We start from the raw sequence: 24,626 nt of genomic DNA, 5'->3' as shown, positions 1-24,626 counted from the left end.
TGCTATAGCTGTGCATTTAGTTAGAACTATTTCTAATTTTCCAAGAAACCACCAGATTGATTTCCAGGGTGGTTGTACAAGTTTTTAATCCCACCAGAAATGGAGGAGTATTCCTCTTTCTCTACATCCTCACCAGCATGTGCTGTCACCTACGTTTTGGATCTTAGCCATTCTGACATGTGTAAGGTAGAATCTCAGGGTAGTATTGATTTGCATTTTCCTGATGACTAAGAATGAGGAGCATTTCTGTAAGTGTTTCTCGGCCATTCAAGATTCTTTTGTTGAGAATTCTAAGTATAGCTCTGTACCACATTTTTGATTGGCCTATTCAGTCTGTTGGAATCTAACTTCTAAAGTTCTTTATATAGTTTGGCTATTAGCCCGCTGTCAGATGTAGAGTTAGTGAATATTTTTCCCAACATGACAGATAGATAGAAACATGTATGAATAGTTAGGGACATTGAAAGGGGATTGAAAAAGGGTAGATATTGATGATCGATAGGTAGGTAGGTAGATAGATAGATAGATAGATAGATAGATAGATAGATAGTTCAGAAGTGATTTGAAAAAGAAATTGGTTTACGTTTTCTTAGAACTAGAATCCAAAGGTAAAGGCCTCAGCAAATTAAAGCAAAGTATGAAGCATCTCTTAATTATAAAAAATACAAATTTGTACAAACTGTAGCTATTTTTATTTCAAATTTACAAAGAGTCGCAATTAGAACCACAGCCACTTGTATATAGATCATATAGAATATATGGATGTATGAGTTTGCACTAACATTTATGCAGACATATCTTTGCTGTAAGCTTCCAGGTAGGAACTTAGCAATAAGAGACACAGGAGCATCCTTTAAGATTGAGACATGAAGGGACATTGAGTGATATGAGTGGTAATTTAATAATCTTTAATGCAGTGGGAATGAAATGGTGCATCTAGAAATAAAAGAAATGTGAATCACTGGGTCCATTGTTCTTGTTGGGAAAGAACAGAGGTACACAGAGCATATGGTTAGCTATAAGAAAGCAAAACACATGCTGTTCTAAGCTGTGAACATCAAGTCAAAGGCAATTTTACCTTTAGTTGACAGAATCAGTAAAGCAAGATTTGACCTCTACCCTGCATGTGTATTCTTCCCTGTAATTTGTCCCTTAAAGAATGGAGCTGCTCCTAGTTATTGTTTATGTTTCAAATTTTCCAATGACTCTAACACTACTTAGCCAAAGAACTTTAATACCAACTTCCTTTTCACATTCTGTTTTACATGTATAATTGTGGGTGTGTCAATGGGTATACATAATCAAGTACATGTATGTGAAAAAAAACATATACATGTATATACACATATGTATAAGTCAGAGGTGAAATTTGGGTATTGGTTATTGGTAGATTGCAATCTTGTTTTGTTGGGACAAGATAACTCTGGAACATGAGGCTCACTAATCTTGCCTGTCTGGGTATTGAGCAAGCACCAGAACTATCTTGTTTCTTGCCCTCCAATGTTGCTATAACAACTACACACTACATACCTGGTCTTTTAGATATATGCTAGAGATTGTATCAGGTATTCATTTTTGGACGGAAGCACTTTAATGAATAACATATCTCCCTAGCATTTCCTCTTCCATTTTCTATGCTTCTTGTGATGTGGACCAGAATGTTGTGTTAGGATATTATTTTCCTAACTAAATAATAAGTCTGAGAACAGGAACACAAATCAAAATCAAGTATTATTGAAAACATTCAAAAGAAAAAAGGACTAGGGATTATCTTATAATAACTATTATTTACCAGTGAAGTTTTATTCTAACTCAGGAATGGATAAACATAAGCATAAAGGCTCAGACAACTGTTATATAAAAGAGATAATACAAGTGCATTTGTGCTATAACTCCAGAAACCAGATGTGTTTGCTAGGTCTTTATAAAAAGGGGTTTTGTGAGCCAGGATGGAAGATGCCTTATTCCTGATAAGTAAAGAGGTAAATAAAGACCTGGACAGGATTGCAGAAGGCAATAAAGGAGGGGGTCAGAATATGTGATCTCTTTAGCGAGGAATGATGCAGACCTGGTAATGGGGTGGCAGAGCTATTAATCCATTCACAAATGGGATCATATCAATGTCTTTTGGGTGAACCAGAGATTTCAGTTTAAAGTTCTGTAAAATGGTGGTCAGGAATAGAAACAGCTCCATGCGGGCCAGGCCCTCTCCAGCACAAACACGTTTTCCTAGGAAAAAAAAAGTCAAGACACAAGAGATTATGAATGAATGGTGTCATTGGATAGGTGACTAGATGGATGGATGGCTGAAAGGACAACCAAACAACCAGACAGAGATGGAACAAATTTGTTTACAAACTAAGATAAAATTTTAAGTAATAAATTGTTTAAAAAATGCTTTTTAGCCAGCTGTGGTTGTTCACACCTGTAATAAAACTTCGTGGGAAAACTGAGGAAGCAAGATTCTGTGTTTGCTATTAAAATAACAACAACAACAACAAAAAAGGACAAAAACAAAAACAAAACAAAAAAATCCCAACCCTACATATCCAAAGGCAATATAGAAACTGGAAGTGCACACTCAAAATCCATTACTCTCATCTTGAATAGGGGGAAGCCATGTTCCCAATGATCACTGCAAGATGCCCTGCCACAATTACAATGTCTCCATTATTTCATGATAGTCTTGAAGTTTTAGGCTTTATACCACATAGAAATATCCTGATCCCTATTATCCATGTCCCGAGGCAGCTAGCAAGTCATTTATTATAATGCTGCTCCACTTTGGGATTTTAAAATACAAGGTTTGAGAAGGAATTTAATAACATCTTCTCAATAACCTAGAGATCTGGGAAACGTTCTCATTGCACTGTCCAGCCGAAGTTTAACAAGTAGTGTTCATACACGTCATTACCAAGTGTACTTGAGGCACTCTTGGGATGTTCTATATTTTTTGAGACATGTAATTACCTAACTGATCATAGAGGTGAATGACACAACAAAAGAAGCATGAATTTAAATTCTGATGCCTTCATTTCTGTAGTGATAAAGTAAAATGAAAATGAAGTTTGTTTTCTGGGATGGACACTGAAACATGAATAAGCCTGCTGCTGATTGTGTAAAAATTGCAAGTCTACTAGCAATTGGGAGCCAATTGTGTAACACTCCATAGACCTTCATGTCACCAGAGCCCTGAGAATGAGTTTCCATTACCTGCTGAGAAAGGCATGAAGTGGTCACTTTTCTTAAAGTTTCCATTAGCATCTAGAAAGTGGCCAGGGTCAAACAACTCTGGGTTTGGGAACTCCTTGCTGTCATGCAGAACTGATGTCAGTGACGTTACTACTGTTGTTCCCTGGAATAATACATAGAGAAACCAAGTTACCAAAAAAAAAAAAACTCCATAAAACTAAACTATGCCAGGAAAATAACTTAATTCACCTCCTGCTCTATAGAAGGAGTTAACTACAAAGAACAGCAGAGACTTTTAAATGCAAAACTGTGAAGGGGGGTTGGGAAGGGGTCTGAGGCCAGTCATATTGATGTGACCAAAGTGCTTACAGTGATATTTCACGTGAGTAGTTGAATGAAAATTTCTGTTTCCCTTCTCTCTTCCCTAAAGATTAGACTCACAATTCTCTTAACAATGGCAGTTCTAGATAATCACATCTGAATCCACACACCTCAGATTAATCAGACTCCAAATGGAATAATTCATAAAAAATTTTAAATGTAATAAAATATTCATTAAGCACAATAAGGAGTATTTGTAAAGACAAATACCACTTTTTTCTCATGTACAGAACCTATCTATTGCTCCATCTATCTCTGTATTTATATGATAAGAATGTAAATAGGGCAGTATGTGCCAGAGTAGAGGTTTGATGTCATAAGTGTAATTTATACATCTATATGAATACATAGATACAAAAACACAGATATATATATGTGTGTGTGTGTGTGTGTGTGTATACATATGCATATATTAATGCGGAAAAGTAGGATGAGGAGTAATTGAGAAAAGCAAAGGAAGAAATAGAAAGAGAAACTAAAATAAAACTTAAAAGATAAAGTGTAAGTTGTAATACTCATGACCTGGTGGGATCTAAATTATAAAACTTCTGAAGATACACAGAAATTTTTGGGAGCTGGTACTGTCAATTTCTCTTCAACTAAAACACAAACTGACCTCATGTTATTGAAGCTTTCTAGAAATGCTCTTTTCAAAAATTTCACAAGCCTGTCACATGTATTAGAATGCAGCTTAAATAAGTATGTTTCAAATTTAAAACTAAAAAGACTAGTATTAACATATATTTATTATGTGAAAATAAATTCTACTCTCAATAGAATGGAACATATTTTATGTATAATCACTTGTTTACACAGTATATATGACAACTCCTCTGCTACTCATCACAGAGCTTCTAAAATGGAAGCACAATCCTCATGGCCTAGGATGCCTGAAATCTACTAGGTTAAATATAGCAAAGAAAGCCCTTTCATTCTTATCCTGGTATTTCTACTAAGAACTCTATTCTAATCATATCATGAGCCAGCAGCAATATGAGGGGTTATAAGTTTACCCGATGCCATGTTAGCCTCAAACTAGGCTATGAGCACAAGGAATTTATGGGGAGATATGTCATTACTATCTTGTCCTTCATTCAATTTACCATTTAGTTGGGTCTACAGCCATAATCATACACAAGTTTTGAATATTAGCTATAGACCTCATCTGCAAGAATCAAAAGTATTATCTCAAGAATATCATTCAGGTACAAGAGCAAACTGGTATCCTAACACTATACCAAGCCTGTCATTACAGAGCAAGTCTCATTGCCACATACCATCATCTCCACACAATGTTAATAAATGGAACTCTATCAGAATCTTTTTGTACCAACTCCTGAAAAATATGAGGCTGCCTAGGAGATAGCATAGAGCCTTATCTGGATGAAGTTATCCCTATAAAAATTTGGCATTTTCATCTGTACATACTCAATCAGAAGTTTTACAGAGTCTTGAAAGTAAGACTAAATGCCCACAAAAATTAAATATGTGAAAACAGAACCATATAGGGGAATATATTCATCTAAGTTTTAAGCAGACAGCTCAGTTTTAATATAAACATTCTAATAAGTTTGAGGGAGAAAAAGTATGAACTGAAATTTATTAACGTAGGAGCCATAGGCAATATGTGGCAGAAAATATTCAGTATACATATGTGCTTCAAAAATACACAGTCAGTGATAAAAGATTAAATAATACATAAGGCTACTAAAGTGAGTGCTGAGAACAACTTTCAAAATAATCTATAGACTCTTATCAATATAATTTATCAGCTCAAAGTAAAGATTTGTATACCTTGGTCATGCTCATATAAAATGGGTTCTGGGATTGTCTCTTATTCCCTTAAATCAGACTAAAAATGTTCAACTGATCAACATGACTCTGTATTCCTAAAACATTAAATTTGATAGGGAAATGTTAAAATTATGATCCTTCATCCAAATGAGAAATGAAACAAGCCATGCCTGTTGGAAGCAGGTCTGATCATCACTATCAACAATTCATGACACTGCTAACAAAAGGATTCAAAAATACCTAGAAAAAAATTGGCTCACATAACACCTTCAAATTTCACATTCATTTACATTCATACCATGAGAAGCAACAAATAAAGTAAAGATAAAATTAGAATAAATGAACATTTGTTTCCATTAAATAATAAGAATGACAAAGACAATAGAGAAATAATAACAAAAAGATAATCACCATTCAGGGCATTTCTAAGAAGCTATTTATGGGTTTCTTTATTGAAAAGAAACATGGCATAGAGAAAATAAAAATCCCCAATGAATGAATGAATGAATGAATGGCATTATGTTATTAAGAAGTTAAATAATTCATGATAGATATAAATTTTTTCCAATTTGGAAACTTTTACTCTCATAATAATAAATATTTCATAGAAGGCATTTGGAAGGTTGACAAAACATTGAAACATTCACACAGAAATTCCTAAGCTTTGTCTAACAGTATTTGGGAGGCTGAGCAAATATCAAAGTGTCAATACGAGATATATCTGAGCCTGCAGTAGATCTGCCCTCTGGACCATAAAGTGACATAAATCACCAATATCACAATGTACATCAAAAGACTGGAACCACACTCTTAACCTGGGTTCATCAAGACCACATAGGTGTAGCAGCAAGACAAGCTTACCTTGGGGATGAGGTAGTTCCTAAATTTAATGTCACAAGTCACTGCACGGGGTATGTTGTTAGGGACAAGGTTGATGAATCTCTGGACCTCATGAATCATGGCATCGGTATAGGGCATGTGGTTCCTGTCCTGCATGCAGGGGCTGCGGTGTCTACCAATCACATGGTCAATCTCTTCCTGGACTTTAGCTGGTTGGTCATAGAGGAAAATGGGAAAATGGGGGAAATTTTGACATGTTTGTTACATTGTCAGGCTATACACAGCTCAATATAGGTATTCCAATAGAATTATAAATGTGAATTTTATATTCACACATAAAATTATTATATATACATATATACAGAAATGATGTGTTATGGATTAAATCACATTTCTTCTACATAGATACTATGATGGATTACCATATACTTATTATTTAGTAGCTATAACAGCAAATACAGTATTTCGAATAAAAATATCACATATATCAGTAAAATTAGTCAACATATTTTAGTCCTTGGTTAAGGTCACTAGTGTTAGGTTTTAAAATCAAAACCTACTCCATCTGCCCTGTTGTCAAAGACCTAGCAATTGCTATATCACATCCCAGGTATACCAAGTGTATGTTTCAGATAAAAGGACCACCCAGACACTCCAGATCTCTGTCTCTCTGTCTTTATTTATCTTGTCTCACTGTCTCTGTCCCTCTGTGCCTCTGTATCTATCTAGACACCAGAAGGTAAACTGAGAGCAGCAGCCAATAAATGATCAGTGTTGGTAGTAACTTTATGTGAGTAGATAAATATGTCTACAAAATCTACAGTGTTTAGGGAAATAAAACTAAAACACAGAATGTTTAAAGCAAGGACAATTTTCAGTTATTTATTTCTACTCTGTTTATTCCCTTAGAGACCTTTTTATTTTTTCTAGAAGGAAGAAAATTAAAAGAAATCAAATTCATTATATAAAAGAAAATTATAACAGAATATTGATTATGTATATCTAATAGGAAAATTATATCTAACTAAGCAATGCTCATATATCCATCTTTCCAAAACCTCAAAGTACCCCCTAAGCAATAAATTTTCATCATTGACTGTCAAAATTTATAAAGTCAAAACTATGGTAGCCTATTTTTATCCTATGCTTGCTTGACAAACACCTGTAGATACCAAGAAGCAAATTGTCTTTTTTTACATCTCATTTTTGAGGTTCTGATCAACTAAGCTGGATAACCATGTTTTCTATTCTTAGATTCATACTGGAATTATTTGCTCTTCCGTATAACTTTATTATTACCTAGTACATACAAAAACCCTGTTACTGCATCCCTAGATCAGAAGATCAAGGAACTCAGGCCAAACTCAGAGGGTATGCGTACTTTCTCCCTTAGATTACCCTAAGTCTATACTTCCTAACTCTACAATGACATGCTTGTAATCCATGAACTCTCATAGTACTCCTTTCTCTAACTCAAGCAGAGAATGCCATTCTATCAGGAAATGGTACGCTCTATTCTTAACTCCAACTTAAAACTTTCTGTCAATTGTCTTAATTTCCTAACTTTTAAAAACTTTTCGATCAACTCCCCTAGCTTCCCAAAATTATTTAAGTCAAACTAGCCCCTTTGAAAAATTATAATCAAGTAAAAAATTCCATAAAGTCATTAATTCATCTAGACGACATTATCCCAAGAATTTTCATTTCCATAACGATCTATAAAATGCTTACCCAACAGAACAGCCATTTCCCAACGAGTAATTGCACAAAGATATAGGCAGTGGCGGGGGGATGGGGGGATCCCCTGGTGTCCTTTCATACCAAGCCAAGCAAATAAGGAATATGTCAATGAGTCTGGTATTTTCTATTAAGATAATAAAATGTGGAGCATTGGCCCTATTGACCCTATGACTTACATTCATGGAACAAGGCAGAGAAGGAGTGCAGTGAAGTAAAATTCAGGAATGAAATGTTGCCACAATCCTCCTTTCATACCTATTCATTGCTCACTTCCTGTAAACCATTGATGTCCCAGGGAAAAGGCTTCTTAGATACCCCCAAATATTTTAGATTTCAGGTTATTAGGAAGATAAGTCCTCTGATGATGGGAGTAGGAACAATATGCCAGCAAGGTAATCATGCTGTGATCAAGAGATCACACCTTTGTTCTCTACTTAAACTTTTATTACTGTTGAACACTAGTCTTTGTGTCTCCAGATATAGATCCATAATTTATTTTTCTTAATGCATGTGTGTTAATCACAAGTTTAGGTTTCAATATAAACTCTCCTGTTCTTTGTTTTATTTGAACCTCTTTTTTTTTTCAATAAATTTGAGAACCTTCTAAGCTGTTTGCTGTCATCTCATATATTAAAAATACTAATTTTAATCATGTTTATGATTTTCTCATATAGTAGATAGTGAACACAGGAGTGAAGGTAAATTCCATATGTGCTAAACCACTGGATGTCTTTTAAAGTACACTGTAAAAGAAAACGTTATTGATAGAGTTGAAAAAATAATCATTGATCAAAAAAGTTTAAGGAAACAGTTTATAGTATGAAAAATTACTAATATACATTTTCTGCATGAATGAAAAATATTGCTAGAGAATATAAATATGTTGAATACTTCTCAGCCATAGTAAATTCTAGGCTTTTATCTAATGCTTCAATCAGGTAAATTTTCTTTTCTCCACCCTAACGTTAAATTCATCAAAATAAAAACTAGAGACCATAAGATTTTAGCTGATCTGCAAACCTAACTTTTAAGAATGAAAGGGTATGTATCTAAAGGGTAATACATGCTGACCATACGTGGCACAGTATTTCCCCCCAGGACACCTAGATACTGATCACCATTTGATTGCTTACCTACAGTCAGAGTCCATTTTTCTCAGTCACATTGTTTATTACATTCATTAGCACAGAAGGGTAAGGACTTACACTGCCCCAAGAATGACAACACACATGACACTGGTATCATCTTTCCAGCAACTTAGAGGACCACTGTGGTTTACCAACTATGCCCTCACCTGTGACATCTGGGTACTTCATCAGGAGTAGGAGAGCATATCTCAGTGTTGTGCTTGTTGTCTCTGTCCCTGCAGCAAAGAGGTTATTGATAGTGCAGGCCAGATTTTCAAGTGAAAATTCTGCTTGTTGGATGTGATTTGCCTATGAGTAATTTCATAAAACAATCAGATAAATTATTTATCAGCATATCTTATTACAATAAATCTACATTTGTACATTTGTATATTTTACAAGTTGTACAGTTAAATATTTGAAGTTGAAATTGCAAAATTTAAGGAGAAACAACATAGCTTTCATCTCAAATGTCTCTTGTACTTGTATAGAAATTATGTACTTATTAACTTACAAAGTTACTTTGCAGTAAACTTTATACAATTTTTTTTAAGTTTTATGTTGTTGTGAACAAAGACCATAGAATGTTGTGGAGAAATTAAACTATTTCAAAAGCTATGATCCAGATTTTTATAATTTTCAGTTTCACCCTAAATTCTTACTAGCCTGACTTTTCCATTGATGTGATTATCTGAATATAATTATGTATATTTTTGTACTTGCATGCTTGAAACACAACTAAATGAGGCATTTTATTCATTATTTCTTTTCATGTATCAACTTCATATGAAGAAGAATGTGTGCTAGGTTTGATCTTTGGATATGCAGATTCATCCATGAAAATTACTTGTTCTCTCAATATAGTGAAAAACAGTGTAAGGAATGTGAATCTAATTCCCTGGGGCTTCTCTACTAAAGTAATTCATGTCTGTAATAAGATTCTCTGTCCTTGAGTTAAATAAAATCCATTCTCTTTTAGTGCCTTCATAATTAGATTTCCTACTATTCTTAAAAAGGAACATATCATCATGATAGACATATAGAAAGATTCTAGAGGGCCTCTAACATGATTTTCCACAATGACTGTAGTAATATTTTCATCAAGCTTATATTAGTATCTATACCATTACATTATGACCAGAAGTTTTTTCATTGAAAAACTGCCACAACTACTGTGGTAGCATTAAATGCCATTGTAATATCATTTGAGCCTTCCTGGCAAAAACAGTTTACCCATATTTGCGTTGAAATTATGTATTCAAGGATAGAAATCTAAAAGTAGGTATGTGAGAACTTATATAAATAATAGCAAAGATATATTAAAGTGGAATAATATATAATATGTTAAGATTTAAAACCTATAGCCAAATGGGAATTATCCCAAAATCAATGATCACTTGAAACAAAAAAGTCACCATAATAGAACACATTATTTTAAAAAATGAAACAAGGTCACTTGATTATTATATTTGACAAAGAAAAATAGTTAAAAATTTTATATAAACTTTCCTAGTATAAATTTTTAGAACATACAGATAGAATAGAATGGATATGCCATGAGGAAGACAACCTTGGAAAACTATATTCAATACTATACTCCAATGTATTTTCTGATATCCGAAAAACAAAGTTTTATTCTAAGTATACAATTGAAATAAATTTTAAGAACATATGCTTTCAACTAGTTTAAATATTTCTTGAAATTTTAATCTGAACAATTAAATAAAAAATGAAAAAGAATGAGGTAACCTAAGCATAAAAGAACACACATGGTATGTACTCACTGATAAGTAAATATTAGCCAAAAAGCTCAGAATACCCAAGATACACCTCGCAGATCATATGAAGCTCAAAAAGAAGGTAGACCAAAATGTGGATGTTTCAGTCCCACTTAGAGGGGGCAACAAAATAATCACAGAAGGTAGAGGGAGGGATTGATCTTGAAGGGAGATGGTGGAGGCACAAAGGGGGACAGAATCTGGTGTGGGAGGAGATATGGAAGAAGTACAGAGGGTCAGAAAATTGAACAGAGGTGTGTAGCAGTGTGGGCATGGGAAACTGGTGGAAGCCACTATAAAGTTCCAGGTGGTAGGAAAGCAAGAGGATCCCAGGATCCAGTGGGAATAACATTAGCTGAAATACCCAACCAAGGGGATAGAGAATCTGTAGAAACCATATGCAGAGGTTAGGCAGGGCCCCTGGTTGAGGGACGGGGCCACTCACTCATCTCAAAAATATTAACCCAAAATTGCTCCTGTCTACAGGAAATACAGGGACAAAAATTAGAGTAGAGACTGAAGGAAAGGCCATGCAGAGCCTGCCCCAGTATGGATCCATCCCATATGCAACTCCCAAACCCAGAAACTATTGTTGATGCCAAGAAGTGCCTGCTGACAAAAGCTGATATAGCTGTCTCCTGAAAGGCTCTACCAGAGCCTGACCAATAAAGATATGGATGCTTGCAGCCAGTCAAACGACTGAGCATGGGGACCCCAATGCAGGAGTTAGGGGAAGGACTGAGTGAGGTAAAGAAGTTTGAAACCCCATTGGAAGAATAATATCAACCAACCAGAACCCCCCACCCTGCCCGCCCGCCAAGCTCCCAAGGGCTAAACTACCAACCAAAGAGTATACCTGTAGGGACCCATGGCTCAAGCTGCAAATGTAGCATAGGTTGGCCTTATCTGGCATCAATGGGAGTGGAGGCCCTTGGTCCTGTTAAGGCTTGACTCCCCAACATAGGGAAATGCTAGGGCAGTGTGGAGGGAGTGGGTGGGTAGGTGGGGAAGCACCCTCATAGAACAGGGGGAGGGGAAATGGGCTAGGAGATTTTCAGAGGGGAAATTGGGAAAGAGGGATAATATCTGAAATGTAAATAAATAAAAGTACCAATATAAATTGAAAGAAGATAATCCAAAGGGGAAGTGATAAAGTACAGTCATGTGTATGAAGAAAATTTGATTAAATATGTAGAAAAGCACATGCAATCCAGATAATACAAGATTCAATCAAAGCTAATAAATGATTACAGTACAATTTTAGTGAAATAAATGGATCCAGTTATAACTTTACTCAGGAGAAAATAACAACGTGAAATGACACAGATTTTTGGCTGAGGCTGATGTTGGGACAAGCTTCACACGATTATTAGCAGCAAGTTTATTCCTCATTTGGGTCTATTTTGTTTATAAAACACTGGATAAATAACTGTAAAAAATGTACATAGTATTAGAAAAAATAGCACCTGTACTTTCCTGGAAAGTAAAGTACAGGTGGAAATAGAGAAGCTAGGGAATCAAAAAGGGAAACATCGAGGAAAGGAAAAACAAATGGGTTCACTCCCAGGGACTATGTCAAAGAGAAGAGAAGAGAAGAGAAGAGAAGAGAAGAGAAGAGAAGAGAAGAGAAGAGGAGGGGAGGGGAGGGGAGGGGAGGGGAGGGGAGGGGAGGGGAGGGGAGGGGAGGGGAGGGGAGGGGAGGGGAGGGGAGGGGAGGGGAGGGGAGGGGAGGGGAGGGGAGGGGAGGGGAGGGGAGGGGAGGGAAAAAAGAAAAGAAGAGAAAAGAAGAGAAAAGAAAAGAAAAGAAAAGAAAAGAAAAGAAAAGAAAAGAAAAGAAAAAGCAGGAAGATGGTCAGAAGAGACAGGGTAAACCCCACAGTAGTTCTGGATCACAGAATGACTAGCAGCATTAGCATTGTTATAAAGCATATGGAAATATACATATCATCCACAGGTTTATGATAAAATAGGATGGCTTTCTGTGGAAAGGACAGACATAAGGCATTTTTAAAAGACAATGTTGTCTTATGGGGTGCACACACCCTGTGTGAAATAAACTCTAAATATCTGGGCTACACAAAGTAGAATTATTCCTCAAGGCTGAAGGGCATTGTTCACTGCTAGATAGTGGTACTCAACTGCAATGGTTTGTATGGTGAAGAGAAACGAAGAATTTGGAACAACCCAATAGAGTAAGTTGAGTTAATAATATAGTGAGATCAGTAGATAACTGACAGTCATTATGTTAATATACATGAACAGGTTCTACTTGAAGATGCAATCATGGAACAATATCAATTTGATGCTTTAAGAGCTTGAGAAAAAGTTGAGATGCTGGGAAAACCGTTGACCTTGTTTACAAATATTATATAAGGTTCTGGAGAAGGCCTCACTGACTTTTTTTTTTATAAAGATCGATCACAACAGTAAATAAATCCATATCTGCCTTGAATCAAGACAGGTGTTGGGTAGAGACCCTAACATTCAAAATGTGAATTCAGAATGTAAAATAGTTATTACACTACTAAAGGCAGTGTGAGTGCCCAAGGATGAATGGATAACAAATACAAATGATATTGATTCTAATGTACACCACGTATTAGATAGAAGGCTCGGATATTAAATGTCATTGTGCTTTAATTATGGAACATATGGACATTCTAAACAAATATTGCAAACAAGCATTTCTAAGGATAATAGTTCTTTTTACATATAAGTCAGAAAGAATGTCTACACTTACAGGGTTCTACATGTAATGCAGCAGAAGTTAACACTGGATTAATGAGTATGGATACAAGAGAAATATCCAAAAAAATTTCTTGCTTTCAGAAAATGAAATGGGGGTCCTAGCTCAAGGCTCCACAACAAAAAGTAGGAACTTTTTATCTATTGTCATCCAGGAAATAACAAGCAGACAGAAAAAAAAAAAAAAAACTCAACTAAGTATTGCAGATCTAATGCATGCTACTGCAGGAAGTGCTGCTCTAGAATTGATCACAAATAGCATATTACACTATTCCCCCCAAATTTCAATGTTATAAAATATGTACTGGAGTTTATGGTCCTTTGCCATCAAGGACAGTAGGAATGGTCTTGGGAAACTACAGTTTCATTTCCTAAGGATTTATTGTGTATACATGATGGATAGACAAAGATTTGAAAGAAGAAATAAAAATTATGGTCTATGTTTTTTTTTAAAGATATGACCCAGATATAAAACCACACACTTACTGTCACTTGAATTTTGCCAAGATGCCAAAAATATACATTGGGAAAAAAAAGCATCTTTAATAAATACTGCTGGTCTAACTGGCTGCTGACTGTAAGTAGAAGAATGAAAATAGACCCATATATGTCAGCTTGTACAAAGCTGAAATCCTAGTGAATCAAGGACCTCGACTTAAATGAGATATACTGAATCTAATATTATTATTAAATTTATTATTTCTAGTAAAGGAAGTGGGAAAGCACCTTGAACTCATTGTCACGAGGGGAAAATTCCCAAACAGAACTCCAATGCCTTATGCTCTAAATCAAGAATTGATAAATGAGACCTCATGAACCTGGAAAGCTTCTGTAAGACAAAGGATATAGGATTGGGGAAAAAAATCTTCCCTAACCCCACATCCGATAAAAGGTTAAATCCAAAATATATAAAGAACTCAAGAAGTTAATCACCAAAAAAACCAAACAGCCTAGTCAAAAAATGGGGTGTAGACTAAGCCAATAATTCACAACTAAGGAATCACAAATGCCTGAAAAGCACCTAAAGAAATGTTTGAATTCTTTAGTGATGAGAGAAATGCAATTCAAAACGAACCTGAGATTCCACCTTATGCCAATCAGAATAACTAAGATCAACACCTCAGTTGACAACACTTGTTGGAAAGGATGTGGAGAAAGAGGAACACTCCTCCATTGCTGGTGGGATTGCAAACTGGTACAATCATTCTGGAGATCAGTCTGGAGATTCCTCAGAAAATTGGAAATAAATATACCTGAAGACCCAGCCATACCACTCTTGGGAATATACCCTAAAGATGCCCCACAATGCCATAGGGGCACCTGTTCGATTATGTTCTCAGCGGCCTTATTTGTGATAGCCCGAAGTTTGAAACAACCTAAATGCCCCATGACAGAAGAATGGATACAGAAAATGTGGCTCATTCACACAATAGAGTACTACTCAGCTATCAAGAATGAAGACATTCCGAGTTTTCTAGGCAAATGGATGAATCTATAAAATATCATCCTGAGCGAGGTAAGTCAGATCCAAGAGAACATGCATGGTATGGAGTCACTAATAAGTGGATATAAGGGGGGAAAAGTACAGAATACCTAAGATATAGTACACAGAACTCAAAAAGATCAAGAATCTGAAATGCCCAAGTGAGGATGCCTCATTCCCAGTTAGGAGAGAAAAGAAAGGAATCACAAGTGGGGAGGGAGAGAGTGACCTGATTTAGAAAAGTGAACAGGGGGAAGGGAATAGTGTGGGGAGAGGGGAACCTGATCTGGTATTGGGTGAGGGAAAAGGACTGAAGTCCTGAAGGCCAGCAGAAAGAATGTAAACCTGCAACCTCAGGAAAAAAGAGGTTGGGCTGCATAATGCACCAGGGACCTGGGAGGTGAGAGGCTCCCAGTATTTATAGGGAGGGACCTTTCATGAAATGCCTGACAGTAGGGAGAAAGCAAATATAGAGCCCAATTTAAGCAGGAAGACAGGACATCAAGTGAGGGATGGATTGCCATCCCTCTGACCCATAATTGTTCATGTCTGAAATAATTATAGGAATAGAAATGGAGAGGAGCCTGAGGAAAAGAAGGTCTAGCAAGAGGCCCAAATCTGGACCAGCTCAAGGTGAGGTCCCAAGGTCTGACACTATTACTGAGGCTATGGAGTTCTCACAAAATGGGATCTATCATGACTGCCCTCTGAAAGACCCAACAAGCAACTAAAAGAGTCAGATGCAGATATTTGCACCAAATGAATGGACAGAAGCAGCTGACCCCTTGTAGTTGAATTAGGAAAGGGTGAAAGAAGCTGAGGAGAAGGGCAAAACTGTCAGAGGACCAGCAGTCTATATTAATCTGGACCCCAAGATCTTTCAAGTACTAGACCACCAAACAGACAGCATAAACCAGATGATAACAAGCCTCCCAACACACATACAGTAGAGGACTTCTTGGTCTGTGTTCATTCAGAGATGATGCACCTAACCCTCAAAACACTAGAGGCCCCAGAGAGTTCAAAAGTCAGGTGGGGTGCGGGTGGAGGCATCCACGTGGAGATAGGTGAGGTGGGAAGGAGGCATGCGATGTGGAGCAGACAGGGTGCATGGGGGTGAAAGTGGGGAATGGAATATGGAGTGTAAAAAATGAATTAAAAGTAAAATTCAATTAAAATAGATATGAAATTTAACAGAGGTGATAAGATTGCTCAGCTATTACTTTTTCTCTGTATCAAAGATAAAATGCTCTAGTCAGAATAAAGGAAGAGTTTACAAGTATTAGATAATACTTGTTCTGGCAATCAATTGTTAATGATCACATGCCAAAATTAAGTATGCAAATGAATGTCATCAGAAAGCAGGAGTGGAAGGGTTGGTGGGCAGGGCAGGGGGAGGGTATAGGGGAACTTTGAGATAACATTTGACATGTAAATGAAGAAAATATCTAATAAAAAAGAAATAGAAGGTTTGATAGATATAGGAGTTACTGGAATTATTAATTTATAAAAACCTGGGAATTCAGAATAACTACTTCAAAGATTCTAGATATTGGAAAGTCATCTCACATAAATCAAAGTTGTAAGCAGATGTCAAATAGTAAAGTTAAGGCTTTATGTGCCTGACATAATTGTAAACATATGGGGAACAGATTTAGGACACCTATGGGGAACTCAGATTATATATTCCTTCAAGACCAAATACACTCCCTAAAATACGAGGTGAAATGGAACATACTCCTAAGGAAAGTATTGAAAGCTGTCATGTAGAACAACCAAGGAATATGCAGATTTTACACAAACAGTACACAACAGGGATTGATCTTTCCATTGAGTAAAGGGAGGCCACAGCTAAAATTATATCAGTGCTCCTACCCATAAAATGGTTGACTAACAAGTCTATGTGGGTAGAGCAGTGACCCATTAATTAATCTAAAATTTCCAGTAATTGAACAACTTGTAAAAGAGTAGCTTGAATCTCAACATATAGAAGAGTCTACTAGCCCATGAAATTGCCCTGTATTTGTTATAAAAAAGAAATTGTGGAAATGGAGAATGATAACAGATTTAAACCAACAGGTACATTACATTCTGGAAAACCTTTACCTTTTTTTTTTTTTTATTACCTAAGACAAGGCCCATGATAGCAATTGTTTTAAAGGACTGGTTTTTTTTTTTTTTTTTTTTTTTTTTTTGCATTCCATTGCAAGTTCAGGATAAGGAAAAAAATGCCTTTCCAATGTCTAGTTATAAAGATGTTCAACCTGTAAAAAGATATCAATGGAAATTTCTTCTACAAAAAATGTTAAATAGTCCAACTCTATGTCAATATGTTATAGAACAACTACTAGAGAACTCATACGAAAGTTGTATAACCCATTATTTTTTATTACAATGTTGATATTTTGTTATTTGATTTTGATTCAGATATGTTGGGTATTGGTTCTAATGCTTGATGCAATCAGGAATCTGCTTGTCCAAACACTAAAGGTCCTTGTCCCCATTTGATTTTTGATTGATCAATAAAGATGACAGCAGTTAATCACTAGGCAAAGGGATACAGGGCAGGATCTTAGAGTTGCTCAGGCTAGGATGTAGCAGATAGGAGAAGGAGAAATCCCCATGAAGTGGTGGGATATGGATAGATGTAGGAGCTGCAGGACATTAAGCCAATGAGCCAAATAAGAATTCAGGTAAGAGGCCACTGCCCACTTTCCACATTGGGCTTAGGGTAGGAGGAGAAGGCGTCAGAGTGTACAGCCTCTGAGGTAACCAAGGCATTTAAAACTTAACTTGCATGTATATATGTCTTCAATATGTGAACACAGATAGCTCCTGTGTCTGCACATATATGACATCTGCCAGGAGCCAAAGTAGTATAACCCAAACTCACTGCTGCAGATGGCATAAGGTGGTGGGAGAACTCACTATTAAATTAATTTAGAGATTCCTGAATGAAAGAGACAATACACATGTACCACAAGGTAAGATTAAGAGGAGGGAGGATTTCGTTTCTCAACCTGCTAAGCCAAGTCATGAGTTACATGGTTCTTGAGCGAGCCATGAAACTAGAACAAAGGAACACAGCTCATGGCAAGGATTTATCCTGGGTCTCATGTTAGGAAGAATATAGTGACAAGCAGACAATAAAATCTGCCTTCCTCCAGTTACCAGATAAAGGATAGAGATTTTTAAGTTTGAATTCTTATTGAGAATAGAAAAGAATATACAGATTATACCCAAGACATATGGTATAATAAAAATGTATATAGTTATGAGTTTGATGGTTATATTAAAACTCTTTTGGGAGAGAGGTCAAGATATACATTTAATGATTTCCAGTTACTGGATGAAGGACATTCTACTTTGGGAGAGAGGCTCTTTTGGGAGAAAAGACTTTGGATGCCTTTAGGAGGAATATGGATCAAATATGATAGGGGAAGACCTCCAAACGGTCTCAAAAAAATTAAAGAAAATAAAAAAAGACAGGTAACATGATCTACTGATTCCTCGACATGGGAATAGCCCAAAAATTGACTTAAACATAAAAATTGTCTCTAGAAAAAACTTCAGGAAAAAATAAGTAATAAATCTTGCTGATTATGAAATCCTTAGCATTCATAGTGTCATCCTTCATTTGGCATAAATGAAGAACTATAACAATTGGTTATTGATAAAATTAACTCATCAAAAAGTCAGTTGTCTTTCACTTGCTCAAACAAGGAACAAAATTTCAATCCTTAACTGATCTATGCACCATGATAAATCCACAGAAACATTTTAAAGATTCTAAAATTTTGGTTGTGAGATTAATATATTATAGAATGTACAGATTTGGTAAGGTTCATTCTCAAAGTTGCTGAACTGATGCTTCCAAAACTGCTTCAAAAATTGATACTGATTCCAGATGGTCTCACTTCATCCAACCTTTCAGACAGATCCAGCCAGAACTTCACTCAACCCTTGACCCCTTTAAACAAACAGATACTGGTTAGACATCCTAAATTGGCTTTCAGAAGTCTAACCGGTTTTTCTAATTTTCCTACCTCTCCACACCCCTTTAAAATTTCTCATCACCCCTATTCAGCAGGAAGAAAACATGGAGAGTTGTGATACCAACTCCCCGGGTTTGGGTGCCCACTTACGGTTGTTTTCTAAATTAGAGATAGGTTGTCATTTTAAAGGATAATTTGGAAATGGTCCTAATTTTAAACAGGGAGGAAGGAAAAAGAGAGATAACAAAGTTCTTTTTTTTTCTTGAACAAAGCAATATGTAGCCATAGTCTTACATGGGTATAAATCTGCATATTGATATGAAATTTGAAAATAACATTGTTACTCTTAGGTAGTAATTGTGCCTATATAACTTATTCAAGAATACAAAGCATGGACACAGCCCTTCTAATAGCTATTATAACAAACTATTTAAGATGATTAAGTAAGACAAGTTAAGGGCCAGATAGTAATTTCATGGTTATGTTAGATGCTAATTTAATTATAATAAAGTGCTTTCAACTTCCTCCAATAGACTGGCTAAGAGTAGCTGAGGTTTAACAGTTAAAATGTACTTTAAATAGATAGTCTTCAAAAACATCAGAAATCCACAGAATGTGAGATTTAATTTTATTTCCTTATTAAGGATCATTTGACAAGGAGATATGTCTGCCCCTAAAATCTTCCCCATTCTACTTTAAAGAAGAATTGAGCACCTTTCCCTACAGGTGAGGTTGCTTATCATGGCAATGTAGCCATGAGGGAGAAATTGCCTATCCATCTATCTACAAAAAAAAAAAAAAAAAAAAAAAAAACTATCTGAAAAAGAGACACAATGAGGGAAAGTTGAAATTTGGTTCTGCCAATACAGAACAAACTAGTCCTTCATACTTCCTGCTCCATTTCAAGGTCTTTCAGATGGTTCTGGGCAAGAAGGCTAAAGACAGATATTCCAACATTTTAAGGAATATGGGCTGTCCAGGTAGTCATTTATCTATACATTTGTTTTAAGTTTTAGAAACTATGTTTGATGGTTCTATATACTTAGGTAATGTTCAGTTTGTTCTGAGGATTCTGATGGGTTGAAGACTAGTTATGGGCTAATAAACAGACTTAACTCATTTAGCATTGAGAGGTGATATATATAATTGAAAGCATGTTTTTCAGATGGTTTTAGAGGCTACAATCAGAACATATTTCTGGCATAGAATTGAAAACTCTTTAAGTTAGGATTGATGGTACTGTACTCTATCCAATTGAGAAATATGATGAACTGGATGTTATTTGTATATAATACTCTGTGATTTACATAATTGGTGTGGCTGTACTCAATTTATGTCTGAGAGAAGAGTTTTGATTTGGGTTTTTTGTTTGGTTGGTTTGGTTTAGTTTTAGTTTGGGGGTTTATTTTTTATTGTTTTGGTTTTTTTTTTCTTTAGAGAAAATGTGAGGTATTGGAGATTAGTTCTATTAATTTGATTCAATTGGAAATCTACTCGTGCAAACACTAATGGTCTTTGTCCACAATTGGTTTTTGATCATCCAATAAAGATGCCAGGGGCCAATCATTGGAGAAAGTGGGGCTGGGACACTTAAAGTTGCTTGGACTAGGACACAGGGAATAAGAGAAGGAGAAATCCCCATGAAGTGGTTGGATATAGATGGACAAGGGAGTTTTAGGAGATAAAGCCAATGAGCCACATTAGAATCTAGGTAAATGGCCACTGGCCAGTTCCCAACTGGGCCTAAGGAAGGAGGGAAAAGTTTAGGAGTACCCAACATTTGAGGTAGCCAAGACATTTTAAAATTAACTGGTGTGTGTGCGTGTGCATGTGCATGTGTGTGTGTGTCTTCCATTCAGGAATCCAGATATCTCCAGGGCAGTGTGCACATGTGATCCACTGTGAGCCAAGGTAATATAGCCCAAACTAACCTCTACACAGATACTTCTGAGAAAACTTTTGGTAAAACAAAATAATTCAAGTTGTTGGGATTTTAAGATTACCTTTGGAAAAATACAGTAAGGAGAGTTTATCTGCTCTCTATATCATAAATCAACAAAAAATTCAGTAGTAGAAGGTACAGCTCAGAATAAAATAGTAATAAACTCTAAATGGTATTAAATAGTTTTGGCACATTATTGTATTAACTACTCAAGATTTAAGTATTGGTTTCAAATTTTACTAACAGACTCAGCTCTAGACAAATCAAGACAGATTACAAGGAAGCAAAGAAATATTTAACTTTAGTAGAAAAGAGACTGAAAGATACATAAAGTGGATATCATAGATGGTATTTTGGTTATTTTGCATTTAGAAAAAAATCTACTTAGCACACACAGTAAAAAAAAAAATCAAAGAAATATGTAGAAAAGGAAGAATAAGACTACATCAATTGTCAGGAATTGGCCAAACAGAAATTGTAGTGCTTTATACTAATGTCAAGTTTACTTCATTGTGGATAATCATGAAGATTGTCCAAAAATTTGTAGCAGCTATTTGGAAGAAATTAGCTACAAATATCTTAAAAGCAAGCATCTACAGTTTATTAAAAAAATACTAATTGGATTTTCCCAAGTATTGTAAAAGGAACACCAATTCTTGAAGTACCAATTCTCGAAGTACCTACATACTATATTGATGCATAAAGTTGGGAATGTCTGGTTATATCCTAGAAAAATAAGCAAATTAATACAAAGCTCATTTACATTAGTTCAAAATTCAGATTTGTACAATATTATTATGGTATTATTGGATTTTCCTGAGACACTTAATATACTTGCTGACTATTAATATGCAGAAACAGTTGTTTCGTATATCAAAACTGCTAAATTTATTCTGGATAACTCAGAATTAACCTTGTTATTTATGCAACTGTAACAAGCAATTAGAAATGGAAACTATCTATTGTATATCACCCATATTCCATTTCATATAGGCTTAGCAGTTACATTGGCACAGGAAAAGAAAAAACAAAACAAAACAATTGATAGTAGGAAATGTGAGAGAAACCAGAAATTATCATATTCAATGCCATGTTAACAGTAAAGGTTGAAAAAAATATTTCTAGGCAAATGGATGGATCTGGAGGGCATCATCCTGAGTGAGGTAACACAATCACAAAAGAACTCACATGATATGTACTCACTGATAAGTGGATATTAGCCCAGAAACTTAGAATACCCAAGATACAAGATACAATTTGCAAAACACATGAAACTCAAGAAGAAAGAAGACGAAAGTGTGGACACTTTGCCCCTTCTTAGAATTGGGAACAAAACACCCATGGAAGGAGTTACAGAGACAAAGTTTGGAGCTGAGACGAAAGGATGGACCATCTAGAGACTGCCATACCTGGGGATCCATCCCATAATCAACCTCCAAATGCTAACACCATTGCATACACCAGCAAGATATTGCTGAAAGGACCCTGATATAGCTGTCTCTTGTGAGGCTATGCCAGGGCCTGGCAAACACAGAAGTGGATGCTCACAGTCAGCTATTGGATGGAACACAGGGCCCCCAATGGAGGAGCTAGAGAAAGTACCCAAGGAGCTAAAGGGGTCTGCAACCCTATAGGTGGAACAACAATATGAAGTAACCAGTACTCCTGGAGCTTGTGTCTCTAGCTGCATATGTATCAGAAGATGGCCTAGTAGGCCATCATTGGGAAGAGAGGCCCCTTGGTCTTGCAAACTTTATATGCTTCAGTACAGGGGAACGCCAGGGCCAAGAAGTGGGAGTGGGTGGGTAGGGGAGTGGGGGTGGGGATGGTTTGGGGACTTTCGGGATAGCATTTGAAATGTAAATGAAGAAAATACCTAATAAAAATTTGGAAAAAGAAAAAAAAAAACAGTAAAAAAAACCCAGCTGTCTACATGTATTTAAGGATTGCTCAACAATATAGGAATCATGCTGTTACTGGAAACCTAACCAACCATTGAATTGAGGTAATAATTCTTAAACTAATAAAATTCTTATCTTTATTATAAATAAATTTCTTAGCAAATGGAGAAAGAATCACCTAATTAAATTGCATAGAACTATTGGTTCCACCCATTCCCACTTCCTGGCCCTGGTGTTCCCCTGTACTGGGGCACTTAAAGTTTGCAAGACCAAGTGGCCTCTCTTTCCAATGATGGCTGACTAGGCCATCTTCTGCTACATATGCAGCTAGAGACATGAGCTCTAGGTGTACTGGTTAGTTCATATTGACTATTGATTTCCCTTTCCCAAATTATAACATTTACAATATAACTCTGATATTTAAAACTTGGACATATCTTGGAAGAAGAGAAAGAAAGATTGTAAGAGCCAGGGGAATAGAGTATCTGCTATAAGATTGCTTCTTCTAGATATGAGAGGGAAGCTATGGCTATCTCAAAAATGTTTTTCTTGAAACATATCTGAACAATGATAACATCACAGTATGGCCTAATCAATCATCAATGGAAGGAGAGGCCCTTGGTCCTGTGAAGGCTCTATGCCCCAGTGTAGTGTAATTCCAGGGTGTGGAGGTGGCAGTGGGTATGTTGGTGTGCAGGGGGAGGAGGGAAGGGATAGGGGATTTTCAGGGGGAAACCAGGAAAGGGGATAACATTTGAAATGTAAATAAACAAAATATCTAATAAAAAAAGGGAAAAATAAAGATGTAAAGTTGATCATATAATTGTGCTAAATTAAAAAATAATAGAATTGTAAATGCATCTGCATTAAATAAGTGACTTTCAATAAACATGAAGCAGACATTCCAAAGACTAATGAACTGTTTTACAATAAAAGTATGAAATTCATCGTAATTAATATTCAATTGTATATAGAGCATCTAGAAAGAATGAATTGATTGTAAATAAATGACTTTTAGAACAATAGAAATTATCTAAACCTAAAACACCTATACAGAACACTCCATTAACCACATAAGTAAATATTCTTCAGGAAAGAGAAATGTTAGCTTCACCTAACCTCAATAAAATTAACTGCATCAATGTCATACAAAGCATATATTAAAAAATCCCATATAAATAAAAAGAGGAAAAAAGCCTAATAGTAGTAAATTGTGTCGGCATAATTTCAAGGTTAAAAATTAAACTTAGTTATGACTCTCTACAATAGAAATTAGTAAAAAAAAATTAGTGAACTAGAATGAAATCAAAGATATAATCACATTTATAGTAGTGGAAAAAGACTTAAGATTTCAGAATCGAAGACATTGAAAGATGTACACACTTCAAACCATTTCTGATATTAAGAAACAAAAACTATATTAGTATGTGGAAAATTGCTCATTAACAAGTACTTGAAATTAGAATTGTTTCATATAATGGAACTAATAAAGTTAAAACAGTAAATGTAATCTGTTATAAGCCGGCCCGTGGCCTATATGAACTGGGTACACCAAGGAGGCATGCTGGGGCTGAAAGAGCCTAGACTGTGAGCAAAGATAATGAAGCCAAGACAAACGTTCTGATCAAGGCCCGCGAGTGTAATAAGAGACCATGCTTATAAGGGGGAAGGCCCATCCTCCCTGCCACCCAGTCCGGTGCTTTGTCAC

General features: G+C 35.8%; 1 protein-coding gene across 2 annotated transcripts in view; it reads right to left on the bottom strand.

Moving 5' to 3' along the window:
* Positions 1-673: 673 nt before the first annotated feature.
* Cyp2c39 (cytochrome P450, family 2, subfamily c, polypeptide 39) overlaps positions 674-24,626 on the bottom strand; it is a 222,223-nt gene continuing 198,270 nt past the window's right edge. The window contains exons 6-9 of one of the 2 annotated variants that reach the window (NM_001373937.1): positions 9,242-9,383; positions 6,229-6,416; positions 3,214-3,355; positions 674-2,229 (exon numbers count right to left, since the gene is read on the bottom strand). In NM_001373937.1, coding sequence (NP_001360866.1) covers positions 2,048-2,229; positions 3,214-3,355; positions 6,229-6,416; positions 9,242-9,383 — 654 coding nt within the window. In that variant the 3' untranslated portion in view covers positions 674-2,047. The remainder of the gene's footprint in view (positions 2,230-3,213; positions 3,356-6,228; positions 6,417-9,241; positions 9,384-24,626) is intronic. The other variant, NM_010003.2, reaches the window with a different exon arrangement.

Source organism: Mus musculus, chromosome 19 (assembly GCF_000001635.26).
Source record: "Mus musculus strain C57BL/6J chromosome 19, GRCm38.p6 C57BL/6J".
In the NCBI taxonomy this organism is placed as follows: domain Eukaryota; kingdom Metazoa; phylum Chordata; class Mammalia; order Rodentia; family Muridae; genus Mus; species Mus musculus.
Note: the sequence above shows the minus strand (reverse complement) of the source record. Positions and strands in the feature narration are given on the sequence as shown.